General features: G+C 33.3%; 1 protein-coding gene across 3 annotated transcripts in view; it reads right to left on the bottom strand.

Annotated features, from left to right (window-relative positions):
• Positions 1-12,652: 12,652 nt before the first annotated feature.
• Positions 12,653-19,205, bottom strand: part of LOC145686146 (ATPase family gene 2 protein homolog A) — a 66,919-nt gene continuing 60,366 nt past the window's right edge. For all 3 annotated transcript variants that reach the window (XM_081759134.1, XM_081759136.1, XM_081759135.1), the window contains exon 10: positions 12,653-13,433. In XM_081759134.1, coding sequence (XP_081615260.1) covers positions 13,257-13,433 — 177 coding nt within the window. In that variant the 3' untranslated portion in view covers positions 12,653-13,256. The remainder of the gene's footprint in view (positions 13,434-19,205) is intronic.

The following is a 19,205-nucleotide window of genomic DNA, read 5'->3' as shown; positions in this document are numbered from 1 at the left end:
CCAACATTAGAAAAAATTCTTGAAACAGTAAACAGTGAATCAGATCTGTCTAACTTGAAAAGAAAAAGTTTGTATCAAATTTTAATCGATATCAGCTTCGAATTTGTGAAGAGAAGTAATAAAAATATTATTATTGAAAGAGACGATATTGCATTGTGGCTAAGGAATTATCTTTGCGAAGAGCGTCGCTACAGGGAAGAGGGGTATAACTTTTATTACGTAGATGAAACTTGGGTAAATGAAGGGTACACTAGTAAAAAAAAAAAAAAAAAAAAAAAAAAAAAAAAAAAAAAAGTGTAAGCAGACTCAATGGTTACGTCAGCAAAGAAGTTATATATATATATATCAGGACAAAGTATAGGGCTCCAAAATCCCACAGATAAGGACATACGATTAATACTTGTACACATCGGAAGTGATGATGATTTTGTTGACGGTGGTATGCTTCTGTTTGAGTTTAAAAAGACAGGGGACTACCACGAAGAGATGGATGGTGATGTCTTCAAAAAATTGTTTGAAATGATACTCCGAAAATTGCATCCTGGGAATATTATAATAATGGATAACCCACCGTATCACAGTGTGTAACTTCAAAGATTTCCAACGAAGGTCTGATGAAAACAAGAGATAGTATCCTGGTTGGAAAAGGCTTAATTGCTCCAAACAGCTAGTACTGCTCAAAATAACATTTAAAAATATGTTATAGATGACCTTGCTGAAGAGGCAGGTCACGTCGTAGTTTGTTTGCCTCCATATCACTACAATCTAAACCCTATTGAGCTATATAAGTCAAAGGGTTTCGTAGCCAGGCACAACAAAACATTTAAGTTACGTGATTTAGATCTCTCGTTGAGTCTGCCGTGCCTTGAATTACTCTAGCAGACTGGACAAAGTGCATTCAGCACGTAATAAAACAAGAAAAGAAAATGTGGGACTTCGATGACCAAGTGGACGCTGTTGTCGACAGCTTCGTCATCAACACAACTGATAACTCCAGTTCTGAGACTGAAAGTGATTCTGATTTAGAGAAAATTGAATTTCTGCAAGACGAGGACGACAATTAAATTGGTGAGTACAAAACTCGTGACGTTTAATGGTTATTATTATATTTCAAACACAATGTAATTTATTTGTTTGTAAATGCTATATACGAACAATTCAACTTCTTTTTTTTTTCAATATCCCTTCATAGTCATGTGACTTAAAGTGGATGCTTTCTGCGTGCATGGTCCTGGGTTCTACTTTGGTGGGAATATATATATGCAACTTGAGGAGTGACTCGGATCACACTTTAAACAGTAGGCCCTGTCTTATATACGCTCAATGCTGGAAAAAGACATGAAACAACAATCAATCAATCAATCAATCAATCAATCAATAAATAATAATAATAATAATAATAATAATAATAATAATAATAATAATAATAATAATAATAATAATAATAATAATTGCTTCTCGGCCTTTGGCCCCGTGGTTGCTCATTTTCTTTAAGGTCTTCCTTTCTTTTCTGGCCAATTTCCATCTATAAGGGACTGTCCCTGCCTCCTCGTGGTTGGGCTGGTAACACTGGGCAGTAAGTCGGCCTTCCAACCTTTATGGTGGGAAGTGTGTAGCAGAAGGGCTTCCAGTGGCTAAAAGGGAACTACTATCTTTTCTCTATTTACATCTCACTTTGTAGGCTGGGTCGTGTGGTCTTCTTTTTTAGATCCTAATGCAGGTCGAGAAGTGAATTTTTGTGAATATTGTGTAACTTTGTGTAATTTTGTTCATTTTGTTTAATTTCTTTTAGTTCTCACATTAGGGCCAGTAATGTGTAGAATTGTCTTGTATATATGTATGTGAATATATAACCTATTCAATAGACAATATATTATGGCTCCTACTGGCGAGAATTGTCCTTTTTGTAGTCAGCCCATTTATGGTAGACAAAAGTCCATCAAATGTAATACTTGCTTAATAAAGTGTCATTTTGTATGCGTTGAATCATATTCGAAAATGGACAGTAGTTCCATTCAGCTATCTGAATTTTTATGTAATAATTGTATACAGGGCGAAAGGGTTTCTGAAATATCTCATAAAGATGGTAACTTTGGAGATTTTGAAAAGTCAAATTTTGAAGATTCTCTGGAGAAAATTTTTGAAAATAAACTGAATGATTTGAAGAGAATATTTCTAAGGGAACTTGAAAGTTTGAAAAAGGAAATAGTACAATTAAAGTCTCAAAATAAAAAACTTAATGAATTACTTGTGAATAAATCCTGTAATTGTTTGAGGAATGTATCAGTTGAACCTTCTCGTAAAAATCCTAAGGTTGTAGATATAAGTGATCCTGGTCATTTCCCAGAATTAACTAGAAATGAGAATATACAATTTGTAGACTCTAATCAGGAAGAAGTTGAGTTTGATGCGAACAAAGATCAATGGGTTCAAGTTATTTCACGTAATAAAAGGAGATTAGAGAACAAAAGATCAAGAGAGACAGATAATAGAGGGAATTTCAGTACTGGCTTACATAAAAATCAACGTAAGTTGACTTCTGGTAGTGGTTCTGATAAAATTGATTTGGTTGCTAAAAGTAGAAAAAGGGCATTATTTGTTACTAGATTTGATCCATCAGTAAAAGAAAGTGATGTTGAGTCTATTGCGAGTGATAGAAATGTAACCTATGTCAAATGTACTAGATTAAAAACTAAGTACAATACTTATGCTTCTTTTCATGTTGAAGTGTTTGAATCTGACTTTGGGATTATTAATGATCCTATGATTTGGCCCAGTGGCATATTAATTGGTCCATTTTATGGCAAACTTTTAACAACTAATTCTGAAAATCAAATTAATAATGTTAATAACAATAATTAGTTTAATATGGAAGTCCATATTTTGTATCAAAATGTTCGAGGACTTAGAACAAAAAGTAATATATTTTTTCTTCTGTTGCCGACTGTTCTTTTGATATTATTGCTGTAACTGAGTCATGGTTTAATTATAAACAGCATCTGATGATTATTTTCCTGAAACTTATAAATGTTTTCGCTCCGATAGGAATTATATTACTGATCAGTGTAGCAGAGGTGGTGGTGTTTTGCTAGCAGTTAAAACAAATATAAATTGTCAAATTATATTGTTTCCAAAGTGAACTTTTTGAACTATGAATTAGTGATTTTAATATATCCAAAGTTGACTGGACGAATAGACATCTTTCAAATGATATAAACTATTATTCTAAAACCAAGGCTAAAATTCTATTTAATTTTTTAGATGATATGAATTTGAACGTTGTTTCAGGGACATCTGGTCTTGATTTAATTTTGTACAACACTTATGTTCAATCTAATAATTCTGTAGTATCTTTGGTTCCGCCTGATCAGTATCACGAACCGATTGAGATTACTGTTAAATTATTATCTCTAATACAGGAGATACCAAGTGATAGCTTTTTGTTATATCAAAAGGGTGATGATCTTTCTTTATATAAAGAAGTCCAAGGGTTTCCCTAGGCCAATATTTTGTTGAATCCAGATATTGATCTTGTTGCTCAAAATATTAATGATCTTACATTGAATGCAATTAGGAATAATGTTCCTTTAGTAACCAAATCAATTTCTAAATATCCGAGATGGTATTCTCGTAATTTAATTTACTTGCTTAAAAAAAAAAAAGAATAATGCTCATAAGAAGTATAAAAGAACCCAATCTCTTCAAGATTATAATGTATTCCCTAAATTTCGTTCTGATTTTAAGAAGCAACTTACTATTGATAAAACTAAATATTATAATAAGATTGAGAATAGTTTAAAAAATAATCCTAAAAGATTTTGGAAGTATACGAATAATAAAATAAATGCTAAAAATGGACATAAGGCAATATTAGTTGACGACGAATTTCTTTCTGATCCTCAACTGATATCTGAAGCTATGGCCAAACAATTTGTAGCTGTTTATCACAAAGATGATATCAGTGTGAATGATGATAATGTTACTTTCATGGCCAGTCAATTTTGTAGTGATCAAATATTCTTTTCTACTAAACAGGTAATTGATGTTATTAAATCTTTAAATGTTAAAGCTTCTGTAGGTCTTGATCTAATCCCGATTTTTATAATTAAAGGTATATCTGAAATAATTGCACCAATTTTGACATCATTGTTTAATTGGAGTCTAGCATCTCATTTCTATCCTCAATCTATTTCAAGCAACAAAGACTTGGGTGTTATGATGGATTCTAAGTTACTATTTGATCATCATGTTTCTACCATGGTTTCCAAGGCTAGAAGGAATCTGGGACTCATCAAATGGGTTGCTAGAGACTTTAAAGACGTTGCAACATGTAAAATCTTATATTGTGCATATGTTCGATCCCACTTGGAATTTGCTAATTTAATCTGGAACCGTAATTTTACTAGTATCACTCAAGCTCTGGAGTCAGTCCAGATTTCTTTCTTGGCTTGGTTAAAATATAAATTTAAATTATACGATCTGACTAATAGGGAGATTCTTGCTAAACTGGATTTACTTGTTCTTGAAGTTCGGCGTAATTTAAGGCAAATTAAATTTATTCATGATATAATACATGCTAGAGTGAACTTAATTGAATATTTATATATCAAAGTTCCCCTGTATAAGTCTAGGGTTTACCGTTCTATATTATGTAATAGTCAACTAATTGGCTCTCCATTATTTATTTGCGTTGACAACACAAATAAAAAGTCTCTTAAAATTGATTTCTTTGATTCAAATTTTACAATGCTTAGAAGACAGTTCTTGGATTGTTTTGTTTAATAAATATACAAAATTCAACTTTAGTTTGTATATTGTCTGTTGAATTTTCATTGTCTTTCTTTTACCTATATTGTTTATATTTGTCTGTGTGTTTTATTAGTAATTTTTTTCTAATTTGTTTATTTTTTATGTTCAACATATGTAAATTCTTAGTAATACATCCTGCTTAATTTAATATTTACTGAATTGTGGTTATGTTTCTAATTTTATTCTTATAATTTAGTTTGTATCCAACTTGTGTAAAAAATTTTATTTACTTTTTTTTTGTATTTGGTCGTGATGACTTCATGTATTTTTAATTTCTTTTTGTTTTGTTTGTATTTTTCCTGTAACATTTTACTGTATATTATTGTATATATGACCATTATGGCTTTGGCTGTGGTCATTTTCATCTATAATAAATAAATAAATAATAATTATTATTATTATTTTATGTAATAACAAAAATGTGAATGACTTTCCCCTTCCTACTGTTGTTAGAAGTAGTTATTATTATTATTGTTCAACTAGTCCATTTACTTTCTTGATCAAGCCAGACTATCCGTTTGTATTTTGCAAACACTGCAGTTCATACATTTGGCTTGAGTGCCCTCGGTCCTCGGTACAATTGTTTACCAGTGAAATTCAAATAATTTTTTTAATCTTTCAATTTTGTTTTCTTCCTTTTCTGCTGCTGCTCTGAGTATCTGGACAACACGAGACAGCATTGTCAAAATCTATGTGTATAATTTGCTCCTTCTCGTAGGGAGTGGGAGGGCAAGGTTCTAGAACACAGGTCTACCACCCAGAGGCCAAGTTGGATGAATTACGATAAAGTAAACTATTTCAAAGTATTAACTAACCAAAATACCACTTGCATAAAAGGATTTCTTTCAATAATTTGCATTATAAAATCATAGTGAGGGGCAGAGCACCCTACATCCCCTAACTTAATATATTACAATATATATATTATTAGAAGAAATCAATTAATACAAGTGGAATTTAGGATATTAATAATTTCAAATAATTCCTTTTTTATCGAAATTCATCTAACCTGCCATAAATAACAAAAGCAATAAAATATTATATAAATATATTAAAAATTATATTCAAAACACTCTCGTCACTCTCAAGAAAATCTTCAGCCAATCGTTATTCACTTTTCGTACAATTTTCGTTATTCACTTCACATTTTGAGACAAGTGGATGGCTTTTTATTTTTAAATTAAAAGATGGTGAGCCTGGTCTAGAGATCCAGAAATAAAGGCGATGAAAGTCATGTACTGACATCATCCACTAAAAGTTGGCTAGTTGGTCATACACATTCATAGGCTGTATCTTCAGGGAGTTTGTAGTAACTTTCAGTCACTAATACTCTTAATAATAACAGTGGTACCCATTCTCCAAGTGCTTGGGCGCATTCATTCCCCAAATTTACCATTACACCCAAAATAAATGTAAAGGACCTTCCCCCGAGAAAAAGGAAAATAAGGATAAAAGTACCCATACTAATTTACATCCCAAATAATAGGAGGCTATTTAACGTGGCAGCCAGTGCTAATTTCTATCTATACAAAATCAATCTAGATTTCCTTATGCCTCCTTCCACAATTTTTCTCTTTCAGTTAAAAGAGAATGCATTCTTGGCTATGACAATTGATTATTTTAAAAACCCGCCTTGCATACTTCTGAATAATAATAATAATTACAATTATAATGCTATGTTAAATCTATCACAAAAAGTAATAACATTATGTCTTTATTTTTCACTTGTTTTCCTTCCTTTTTTCTTTCTTGTTTCTTCTTCTATCTAATGACATCGGACATCTGGCAACAACCACCAACCATCGTCCTAACAAGGGGTGGGTTGCCCTTTTAGTAGTGGTGTGAGAGAAGGCTCACATGTTTTGGAATTTCCTATAAGATTACTATATTGTGCCGTGATGCTTTGAAAGTTATACAATAATAAATATGTATTTCTCAATGGTCATAACTGAAATTACCAATAAACATGACTAGTTTCCTTCTTGATTTTCCGCATTCCCTTCCGCCTAGCCTGAGACTTCCCAGTTCACCGAACGCCAGACTCATCATTTTACGGCTAAACAAAACTACGGAGGACACATCGACAAGGGGTATACGCCACAAGGTTTGGAAAGGTGCAGGATCGTCGTGAGAAGCACATCGCACCATTGGAGAACGACCAACTCCATGTTTCGAGAATACCATTCTGTAGGTTCATCGCCACAGATTCACTTGAGTTTAACATGACTAGTGGAATGGGGATGAAGAAGAACATCGTTAAAGACGCATCGTGAAGAGAGAACTCGACGCCCCTAGCAGTTCAACAGTATTGAGATCCAATTGTTGGCTGACTCCAGCGTTTCCAGGTTCTTCCAGGGAGTCATTCATCAACCCAGATGACAAGGACGACACCAGTCTCATTGGAATATCAGGCTAGTGCTAAACCTTTGTTTCATAGTTTAAACCTTTCTCTCTCTCACATCTTTCCCACAACTAGTCATTTTCAAAATTGAAACATTTGAATTTTATTTAAATTCAACCATAACTTTTACAGTTAAGTACCGTGTTACGCATCAGTTTCATCCCCAATTGTCACAATCATTTTATGAGTATTTTAGAGATTGTCTTGCGCTACAAACTGATGGCACATCGCGACAAATGGTTTTGTTTTTGGCACAATATTGATGTTTTGTAAGTTATATAATGATAAACCATTTATAATACACTTTTATAACTTATACTTTAAGAAATTTAATGAAACAGAAGGAATTAAATAAATAATTCAGAAAATAAATCGTTGTGGAAGAGGTTAAAAAAAATCTGGACATTTTCAGTTTTTTTTTTTTTTTCGTGGAAAGTGATGTAATAAGGTTAACAGATAAAAACACATTTTTCGATCCCATTTTCCACAAACTGTTAAAGGGTCACTAACAATATTAAAAACCTACTTTTTCGGAATACGTAGTAATACTCCTCAACACATTTCGATGCGTAACCATGTAGTTTCTCTTCTGACAAAGAAATGCTGGAATCTGCCACATAAATGGATTTTGTGAAGCAACACACGCATTTCTTTAAATCCGACTATAATGACATTCCTTACAACCGATGATGATGCCTCAATGATGAGTAACATTTCGTTGGTTAGTATCTTAGCAGTATAGAGGGCTTTATTACGGTACAATAGCTGTATCCTTATGTATTTTAGTTTAAAGGACTACGAGACAGCGGGACAAGCGGGTTACGTAACTTTTGGGGACAAGCGGTTTAACATAGGAAGAAGCAAATTAAGTAATATAATTTTCACTGGAAGAAAACGTTAACTTTATTGTCAATAGGAATAAGAACTACCAGAGCGAGGGCTTAAATAAACTTTGGCGAAACTGAAAGACATGAGGAATCTAAGACGTTTAATTATGTGGGTGTTTTAAAATCTTTTTGAAAATAGAAACTAACCGTTTTATTATGTAAGGACTGTTTTAAGCCCATTTAGTGTATTTTTCTTTTCAACCAGCAGAGAAGTCAAATTAATTTCTGTTATCTACATTTCATTTTAGGTGTAAAGGTGTCAAGTACACGAACTAGTCTTTTGTGGAAATATTTCGATGAATTCTCCCAAGACAAGTCTAAGACAAAGTGCAAAACCTGTAGCGTACTAGTGTCTTGTGGTCGCAAGGACATCAAGACTTTTAATACCACCAATTCGAAAAAACACTTGCAGATGAAGCATCCAGATTTATACCAGCAATTTCCAGAAGATTCGAAAGCAGCAGAAGCAGCAGCGAAATCTGTTCCAACTCTATCGACTTCCACACGCCAGCCATTTTTTCCTCAACAAACAGTGAAAGAACTGTTCGAAAGAAGAAAAGTGTGGGATATCAATGACTCTCGTGCTCGTTGAATATCGTACAAAATTGCGGAAATGATCTGCATTGATTTGCAGCCATTTCCTATCGTAAGTGACGCTGAGTTTCGAAATTTGATTCAAGAACTGCAACTATGCTACAACATGCCAAGTACTTTTCTGAAACAATAATTGGAGACTTTGACAACAGAGTGCGTTCCAAGATAAAAAAATAGGATTAAGGATTCGAATTTCATCAGCTTTACGACGGACATATGGACAGCTAATCACACGGGTTACCCGTGTCTGAGTCTCACTGCACATTACGTGAATAAGTCGATTGAAAGAGCGACTGCAATACTTAACGCTACGTTCTTTCCCGGTAATCACACAAGTGATAATATTTCGCAAAAGATTGACGAAGCACTAGAAAACTGGAATACTGAAACTGATAACACGTTTGTGATAGTGCGTGACAATGCATCCAATATGGTTTCTGGCATACGTTCAAGTAAATTACAAAGCAAAGATATTCCGTGTTTTATACATACTCTATAGTTATGTATTAATGATTCGATTTCATCGCAGAGAGCTATAATTGATATGCTCGGAGTGTGCAGAAATCTAGTCGGTCACTTTCATCATTCCGCCAAAGCCAAAAAGGAAAAAAATGAAATGAAATCTTTGAGTTTTACGTCCCACGGTTATGCCGGTTAGGCTAAAGGAGACGGTGATAATGAGAGATGAGTGAAATGGTGGAATGAAGAAAGTGGGAGGAAACGGGAGAACCCCGAGAAAACCCACGAGCACGGTGTTTGTCCACCACAAAGTTCACTTGGCGGGGGCTGGGATCGAACCCGGGACCCCAAGCACCAGAGGTGAACGCTCTACCACTGAGCCACCGCCCCCCCCAAAAAAAAAGCCAAAAAGGAATTGCGAAGATTAGAACAGTTAGGACTACCAGTACATGAACTAATTCAGGATGTTTCCAGTCGGTGGAATTCGACGTTCTACATGTTGGAGAGAATCAGAAGAAAAACGAGCACTTGTAATGTATTGTGCAAACAATAATATTTCGTGCTCACTTACTCCAAATCAATAGACACTTGCCGAAAAGTTGATGGACCTGCTTTGACCTTTGGATCAAATAATGAGGGAAATGAGTACTCAACATACATGCATTTCCCAAGTTTTTCCATCAATTTTCGTGTTAGAGAAGTATTTACAACAAGAGGAACGTCATTCTGGGATTAAAACAACTAGTGCCGAATTATTGAGTTCAATACAAAGTAGGCTAGCTCAATATAAGGGCAACAAGAATATTCTCATGGCTATGGTTCTCGATCCACGTTATAAGTTTAAATATGTGTCAAGTGAAATTCAAAAGGACGAAACAAAGTTGTGGATTTGTAATGAAATGGAAGCGTTGCAGACACCTCAAAGTTAGTCAGTGGTACGCAATGAACCAAATCTTTCTTCGCAAGAACCTTCTGATTCAGATCCGGATGATCCCACTTCTGCTAAAATGACACATTTTGATATTTGGGACTTGAAGCAAGTTTCAGAAGATACTCAAGTTAAAAAATGCTCCAAAGCTCTCCTAACGGAACTCGACACTTATCTTGCAATGCAGTGCATTCCAAGAAATGATGATCCTCTATCGTGGTGGAAACAATATGCAAATAGTTTTCCTTTACTTGTACAATTTGTGAAGAAATATTTCAGTGCTCCTCCATCTTCAGTTGAAAGTGAACGTCTTTTTAGTATTGGTGGACATTTATATGATAATTTAAGAAGTAGAATGAAACCTGGAACAGCTGAAGCACTTATGTTTCTTCATTGTAATTTGCATTTACTGAATTTCAACTACTAGAAAAGAGTTAGTGCAACACGAGATGTTGCAAATTACTAAATTGTTTTCAAATATTTCGAAACTACTACAAATGAATGAAACTTTTGAAATAGAATTTTTTTGTTTGTATTTTTACTAACTATTTATAAGATTTGAATAGAACATAAAATTTACTTCTTGTTATTCTTTTATGTTACTTTTTCAAAGTCTTACAATTACAATCAAAGTGACTTGTAATATTTTGCATTTACAAAAAATATAATTTTATAATAACATTAATTTCAGGATTGGAAGAAAGTTTTCATTCGGTTTCTCGTATGTCATTTTTTTAATGATACAGTTTTTATGCGAGACGGACGTGTTACCAATTTCCTTGATGTGATGGACAATCCTTTTGTAAAAACTATGAATTCCGACAAGTGAACTGGAGGTTAAGAATTAGTTCATAACAATGCATATAACTGTTGAAAAGTTTCACTGGTTAAAAACAATTAGTTCTAAAGATAATAAATAGTTTTGTCGTTTTCGACTTCGCTTAAATAACCCTTTTTTTTTGTTATAATATACACAGCAACACCTGGTTCATCATGCATAATTTTGTAAACAATAAAAATTTATAACGGAAGTATCCGTTTGTATTATATGTATGTAATAGGGACCTGTAAATAAATGTAAGTATCAAATTACATTATCACTCTAAATAACAATCACGGACTCTTAGAATTAAGTTTACACTATATAAGTATTTGCTGCTTTTTAGTTCATTTTATGTGAGCTGGATTAAATTTATTTTTATTTTATTTATTTTTTTTTTAAGCCGATATGAAATTCTGCTGTTTGCCTTTGTACATCAAATTTTGGCCTTATATCTACTACAATGTTGATCATTTCATTATTCTTAAAATTCCTGACAATATATAAGAAATGTGTCCAAAAGTATCGGGTATCGGTGAAAAAGTGGTATCGCTACATCCCTAATTATCGTTACATTTTCATGAGACTACCACACTTAATTGTACACTGATTCATCCAGTGTACTTTTCAAGCTCTACGTTGTACGATTTAAGGGAAGAAAATAAATTAACAACTCCTAATGTATTTCTTTCGCTGCAAGACCGTTAACTCGAAAAAGTTGGGGAAAGAACGAAATTACGTCTAAAAAAAAAAAAAAAAAAACAACAATCCTTATTAGAGCGACTTTAAAATGTCATCTTAAGGGAAATTATTTCTTGTGTTCCCTTTTGGCATAGCTTTATTTTGCTGGTTGCGCAAGGGATTGATTTTGGTATGTCAATTTCTCTTGTTCTCGATACTCTACTGATTAATACATTATTTCACCCAACTAAGTATAAATGTAGTGCACATATTAGAAGGACAAAATACATCGACATTCAGTTGCGGCTCTTGAGGAAAGTCACACTGGTAAAAAAAAAAAAAATAAATAAATGTTACCGGTACAAACTAGAGAAGAAAGCTTCTTACAGCTGCAAGAATTAATACATAACTTTTAGCGATAACATTTATATTGTTTACCCATGTGACTTTCTTCAAGGGCTGACACTATACATTGTAAGTGGTGCGTAATAATCAATAGGGATTCAAACGTATATTAAGAAATCATTGAGAATCTTTTAGTTTTCTTTGGATTGGGAATTTTAATACTTTCATTACTCGTTGCTCTGAATAACGTACACCTGGAATAAATCTGCCAGGAATTAAATATTTTTTTTAATAGCCTAATATTAACAAAACTTTAAAGGTCATCTAAAAACACTGAGATCAACGAGGACAGGACTGGAGTAAACAACGTGTAAAACTTTAGTGAAAAGAAGGAAGCTTCTCAGCAATATACTTCTTCAGAAGACATGTTGGGATGAGAGTTTCAACCAGCGGCGGCTTTTGAGGAAAGTCACATTGCTTTTGTAAAAGAAAGCTTATCTAATATATTAATTCTTATGTAGAGTTGTTTGAAGAATGCTTCTCTTAGTTTATAATGATATACTGTATATATTACTGGAGCTCATTCGTGGCTAAGCGGTTAGCGTACGCGCCTTTGACGTGGGAGACTCAGGTTCAACTCTCGGCGGGAGCTCATCTGGTTCGGATTTCACGTTAATCAGTAGGTCCCGTTTCATATAGCTTTGCTGCTGGAAGGGACGTTAAACTCAAAATCAACTCAACTCAATATACTATTGACGTGACTTCCTTACTGGTTTCAACAGAAATCTGATATTTGTTGACAAACAACATTTTGTGTAACACATATTAATATATTATTATTAAAAAGGAAGTTTTTGTTCCAATTTTCTAGTCTTAATATCCTGTTTGTAATAATATCTGTTAGTGTGAAATTAAATATACGAAGTAATGATGTCTGGAAATTAAATAATATGAAGTAATGATGTCAATATTTTAGAGAACACTAAGGTATGTTCATTTTGTTATTTTTATCTTCTATGTATTCGATATTAAGATCTGTAACTATGGTTTTGTCCATAAATGGTCAGCCTCTTACAGGACATTATTCAAAAAGAACCATTTCGAAGAAGTCTTAGCTAAAGTACAAGCGAATTTATCTTTGAACACGGAGACATATTTTCTAATGTCAAAGCTTATACACAATGTAAAGGGAAGAATTTACAATCTTTGATTAAGAAACCTGACTCACAAATACCGATTATCACAGAGAATGATAGAATCCCACAGCTTACGATTACTTAGAAAGGGAAGCACTCTTTATACCACAATATTGATGACTGGAGATTGTCAGTTTCACAGCAAATCACCTCCACTGCAATGAAGATATTTTTCATAGAGCTGTAATAACGATGGCGGAGTTCGTGGCGTCACTCTGCTCAAAGCCGTTGCAAAATGCTTCCAGCACACCTCCTTTGCTGACAGATCTTCCTCCAATGCATTCAAAGCTGCTTCATGGCACACTGCTTGTACCTAAGAATAACAAATTAAAAAATTAGTTCCGGAAAAAGTGTTTACAAATATGAACGTCTGTATCAACCAGTTACTAAACTGATACTACTGTCGTTTAATGGGTTGGTAAGTTGGTAGCTCACTATCTGTGAGGAAAAGCAAATAAACGAACTTCAGATGGTACCGAGTACCTTAAGCCTAAGAAACTTTCAGTGGTCAACTTATTTCATTGATCAATGAATTCTTATCAAATTGGTATCATATGGTATTAGGAGTTTAATATTTCAACTACCGATATTGGTATATGGCGCGGCAGCGAATCAAGTGAAATGAATATACCATAAGGAAGTTCAAAAATGTTCATTATACTGATAAAACTTATACAAAATAAAAATAGACTTCTTACAATTTTATATCGACTTACGGCGATTTAACGACAAAGTTAAGAAGATGACTTCTATTTCGCTTTATATACACTATCTGTTTCTTCGGGTAGGTCACACATCACTTACATAGCATTGGTACATGTATTTAAGTACCTCTTCCCGGATCCGATCTTTAACTTCACTGAGAATGTGTCAGACTGACTGTTTAGAAGGCGTGTTCTTTCAAATACTTCCATAGAAAGAAGAAAAAAAATATCATACGCACATTGATCCGGAAATCTGGTTGATCAAGAAATATGTTCGTTCTTTGAGTTAACATGATTTGGAAACAATTCCCTCACAATAGCTATGGAAGCCCTTAACGTGTGGCTCTTAGAATATCGAAGCTAAATCAGGTCAGAGGAAGGTTCTTCTAACATGCTAGCATACCGCTCTAAAGTCAATTTAACTTTATTTCCATCATCGTCCTCAAAAATAGACCTCCAAACATCAAATGATGATATGGCCCACGATACTAATCATCTTCACACGTGAATAGGCTTATCATGAGGACTTTGAGGATCTTTACATGAACAATTACGGAAGTTTTGCCTTTTGATGAAAGCTGAAAGTTGAACGTGAGAATCACCATTCATCAAAAGATCGTATACAGGGTCTGAATTCACATTTATCATGTTCTATAACTCTTGAGAGAGAGCAAGTCTTGCTCATATAGTCATCTACATGCAGTGCGTTCATCGCCTAACATTTGTGGGAGTGATAGTAAAGATCTTTATGTACAATCCTCCTTAGGCTCTGATCAGAAATACCACGTGACATCGCATGTTGACATACTGACAGAGCAGGATTACTCTGTAGAACACCTTTTACTATGACAATAGTGTCCGTCATACTTACATGTTTTCCAATTTCCATATTCTTTACTTCGATGTAGAACTCATTTCCTCAAAATTCTTGATCCATATTTTGACTGCACTGGATCATTACATAGAACACTATGTTTCCGAAATCTACGATGTGTGGTCACGGAATTTCATTGGTTTTGTAATACTTTTTTTTTTTTTTTTTTTTTTTTTTTTTCCAGCGAATGTTTGCTGTGCGTCATTCCACGATTCCATCACAATTAAATGTCAGTAGTGACGTGTAACTTCTGACGCAACAAGTAGTTACATCCAAATCGCTCAATTTACTGCCATACGCTGTATATATTTATATAAATATCATTATTGTTCTTTTGTAATGACTTAATCCACTTTCGAGCAGAAAGCTAAGAAATGATAATAAATATGACATTCAGATCTATCGTCTTGAGCAAATGTACCGTATCTACGAGACTCTAAGACGTACTTTTTTGTCGATTTTTTGCTTTCAAAATCAAAGTACGTCTTAGATTTGAGTTATTAGGCCCGAGAAGATGGAGTTGTGCCAAAAATTGCTAATCCCGTTAGTCACGATTCTGTAAAGAATGTGAATTTTGTGTGTACGAACAGAACGCAGATGCGACATAAAAAACCCTTTAAAACTAGCCCGCAAACCAGTGGCAAATGAAAGGGAATCATTCTTGTGAATTTATAACAGCGGAGATTGTTCCTTCCCCTCCCACATACTGTGGCTGGTATCTTTCTCCGTTTAAAGAGCACAAACAAGTGAGTCACACATACTGGTATAATATGATACCGATTATGAATTGCTACAAAACTGACGCAAGTAAGTGTCGTACTGTAATTACATTAGGAAAAAAAATGTACCAGCAGATGCACATGAATATACCGTAAATTCCAGAGGAAGTTCATTGTTTCTTTATTTTTCTATAACATAGTTTTCCCAATGCAGTGTAGGTTTTTCATTTTCGCCAAGTGTGCGTTTTACATTCGAGGAATTTTTTCAATTTTTCCTTCAAAAGTTGGAGGTGCGTCTTCTATTTGTCTTGGGGGAGGGTCGTCTTAGATTCGCGTAAATACGGTAATTAAAATTATTATTGAAGAGTACTGTCATTTACTTTGTTCTAGTCTAAAATTTTCTGTTGAGTACAACTGCTTCATTACCACTCAATTTTATAAAGCCAAATCAATATCGAATATGATGTGTTAATCCTAAAGTAACTGCTTGGTATCAAACTTTGTGTTCATTCATTACTTACAGGGTACTTAAATAATTATGAATTTCGTACTTCTGAGACAAATTATTTAAATATTTGTCACTGTTCGGCTCTAAAATCTATTGTCTAAGGAACAAATATTATTAATATTCGGGAAAGGAGTGTGAAGACGTGACTGAACGTATTTAATTCGTTTTCTTCGACTGGAGGCGGAACCGCTGTTGGAGAGAAAGTGAGGCATCTTTTCATAAACTTTGCATACAAGGAACGTTATAAGATCTACAATACAGAAATGTATAGCAATTCGTTAGTTACGAATAAAAATATTATTTATACAAAGAATAGAAGGGAAGACATAAATCAGTGTATTTTAATTAATCCAATGTTTGGACTTTTTGTCTGACTCATTAGATTCCAATGCTACCGTAGCCCGTACATGTTTTCCATTATTTAAAGCCCATGTATTATTATAATGTATTAAGATTTTTTTCATTCAAAAATAGATATTAAACTATGTTATGCATGTTGTAGCGTATCTCTATTTTTTTTATTTTGTTAAAAAAAATTGGAATTTTCACCTCTAACAAATTCTAATTTTAAATAATTAGAATTTTTCAAACCATTGGGAAGTGAGTTTTCGGAACTCATAAGATTCGGAAGTTTACGCATGTAAACAGCAGTAATATCAGCATTGTGTTTATTATGTACGAGTATGTTTCATTCTACACCTCTCGAAATGGAACCACTGACGTAATATATATTTTTACGGCAGATATTATTAGTATTACTTACACGTAAGAACACTGCACCTTGCGTTTGTCCTTCGTCTGTGAGTGATGGTATATTGTTATCGAGTGAGCAGTGAAATGTTTATTTAGTAAACTACGTTCTAATTTCTTTCGATATCCAACACATATTTTAAGTTCCTTACTTTAGAAAAAGCATTATTTTAATTAGAACAATTGGATAGTGAAAAAATTGTATCAGAAACTGATACTGTGTGCTTGCCTCTCAAACCGTTAATTGTGTCTGACCAAAAAGACATCGATGACAATGACTTCGGTGGTGTTTCTGTGATGCAAAACACTTCAGATAGTCAACTACCAATGAGACACAGCTGATATGTGGCGAACCAATAAAGAACCCCAGGAAGAAAGTTCACTGAACTGACTTCAGAAGATATAAATACGGATTTAAGATTTGTAAATCCTCTAAAAGCGTACAGAAGTCGCTCACTGGACATAAGAACTATTCTGTAGATGAATTAGTCTACTCTGGTTTTTAAGAAGATAGATGTGAAAGTGATAAGACGTGAATACCGTTCATTCCAGCTTTGGAATTGCATTGCCTTAATTAAAAATAAAATCTGACCAAAGCAAATTATCCCATAATAGTGTTAGTTTCGGCATTATACCATTGCCTTCATCAGACACATGATAAGACTATATCGGTATGTCCAATTAAAGAACACATTACAGAAGCCCAAGCAATTCAGCAGTATCTGAATCGTCAGATCATTTGAGTGAATCCAAACAGGTATATAAATTAGTCTCTCTGGTGTTTACAAAGTAAGATGTGAAAGTGATAAGAGAAAACATATAAATTTTACACAAGGCATCTTGAATTATGGAAAGACGTGTTTGAATCGCATTACATTAGAGAAAGAATCCATCTCTGTACATTTTGCCATGATTAATTAGGATAAACATTGGGCAAATTAATATATATATATCGGTAAGTTTCTGACTCTGCTTTTCACCGAAATAAACAATAAAAATCATTGTTACAAAAAATAACAAAAAAAAAAAAAAAAAGTGTTGGTAACGAAATAAAGATTTGCCAACAAAGACAGTTAGCAACAGAATATCAAACGTGATGGATTTTTAAAAAACGGTGGTGCAGTATTTATATCTGTATATACATATATTTGCAAATAGTTTCTTAAAATTTACTAAAAAATTTACATTCTCCAAAATCTTCAATTTGTATACAAGAACCGTATCAACTGAACTTCTTTGACTAAAATAATAAAACGTGAACACTAAGTTAGTTACAAGTAACATGTACGGAGAAACTGGCCATCAGTGGAAGATTGCAGAATGAGATCGAAACCATAGTCAAGGAAAACGAGGATAGTGCAGTGATTAATCTTGAATACAAGACTTGCTACTCTGTATGTTGAAGATCTACTATTCAATTCATCAAGGGTAAACAGTTAAAGAAAATATATTAAAACTGATACGTTTCAGAGGGTCCACCAGTTATTTCAATATAAAAATACTTCCAACGTACCACACAGTAAAATACAATGCTTTGTATGATAGCTGACGGAAAGAAGTGTTACATCTTCCTCGCAGCGGCCTTGTATTCTTGATAACAGTTGCACAAACAAAGCAATTGAAATATTGAGAATCATAATTCTTCATTCCATGGAACTGCAAGTACTTTATTTTATGTTATTTTATTTTTTTTAACTTTCAAGAAAGAAAAAAAGAAGTTAAAATTAATAAGTAAACAGTTAATATTATACAAAGATGAATCTGGCTGGACAGAAAGGTTTAACAAACACAAGTTTATTAAAGGAATGAACTATAAATGATACTTCACCTATTACTTTATGGATCATCGTATTTTTAAGTAATTGTTGTTTATAGTCGAGTAGAAGTAACTTGTTATTATAGATGAATATATGGGTAAAGACAGTCTTCATGTACGATTTTTGTAACTATAAATACCATATTGTCAGTAACAAAAAATAATTTAATTGTTATTGACATAGTATTTAGAAGTTATGTATTTCTGGATATATACTGCGTCCTCAAGCAAACACTTCATACACAATCTTCTTCACAAAGTTCTATCCCCTTCCCATCGATGCAAATGCATTTTTCTTAAATTATTCAATGCTCGTATAAAAATTTTACTCAGGACTGTGACATTACTTTAACATACAAAGGTATTTGTCAATCTATTTAACAAATGAATTAGCCTGGAATCACATGTTTGCATTTAGCAGATATTTTAAATTTTCACAGCAAGAAAAATAAATTTCTTTATATAAAAAAACATGCTAGTACAGCAGAATTCATTAGCATCTAGCAGGAAAATTATTTCATTAAGCTTTATATTCATCATTAATAAATTTCATTTTTAAAAATTTTGATTTTCGGGAAAGGTAAGGGAGGGGGGGTGAGGATGGCAGTTGGATTATAATTGAATAAATACGGTACTCAATCCCATGATATTTAAACATAACAGTCTCATACAAGTTTCACTGTATTTCTTAAAAGAAGAACTAAACCTATTCTG

The sequence above is a fragment of the Thermobia domestica genome, chromosome 5 (genome assembly GCF_964235325.1).
Source record: "Thermobia domestica chromosome 5, izTheDome1.hap1.1, whole genome shotgun sequence".
NCBI lineage: Eukaryota > Metazoa > Arthropoda > Insecta > Zygentoma > Lepismatidae > Thermobia > Thermobia domestica.
This window is presented reverse-complemented; position numbering and strand designations above follow the sequence as displayed.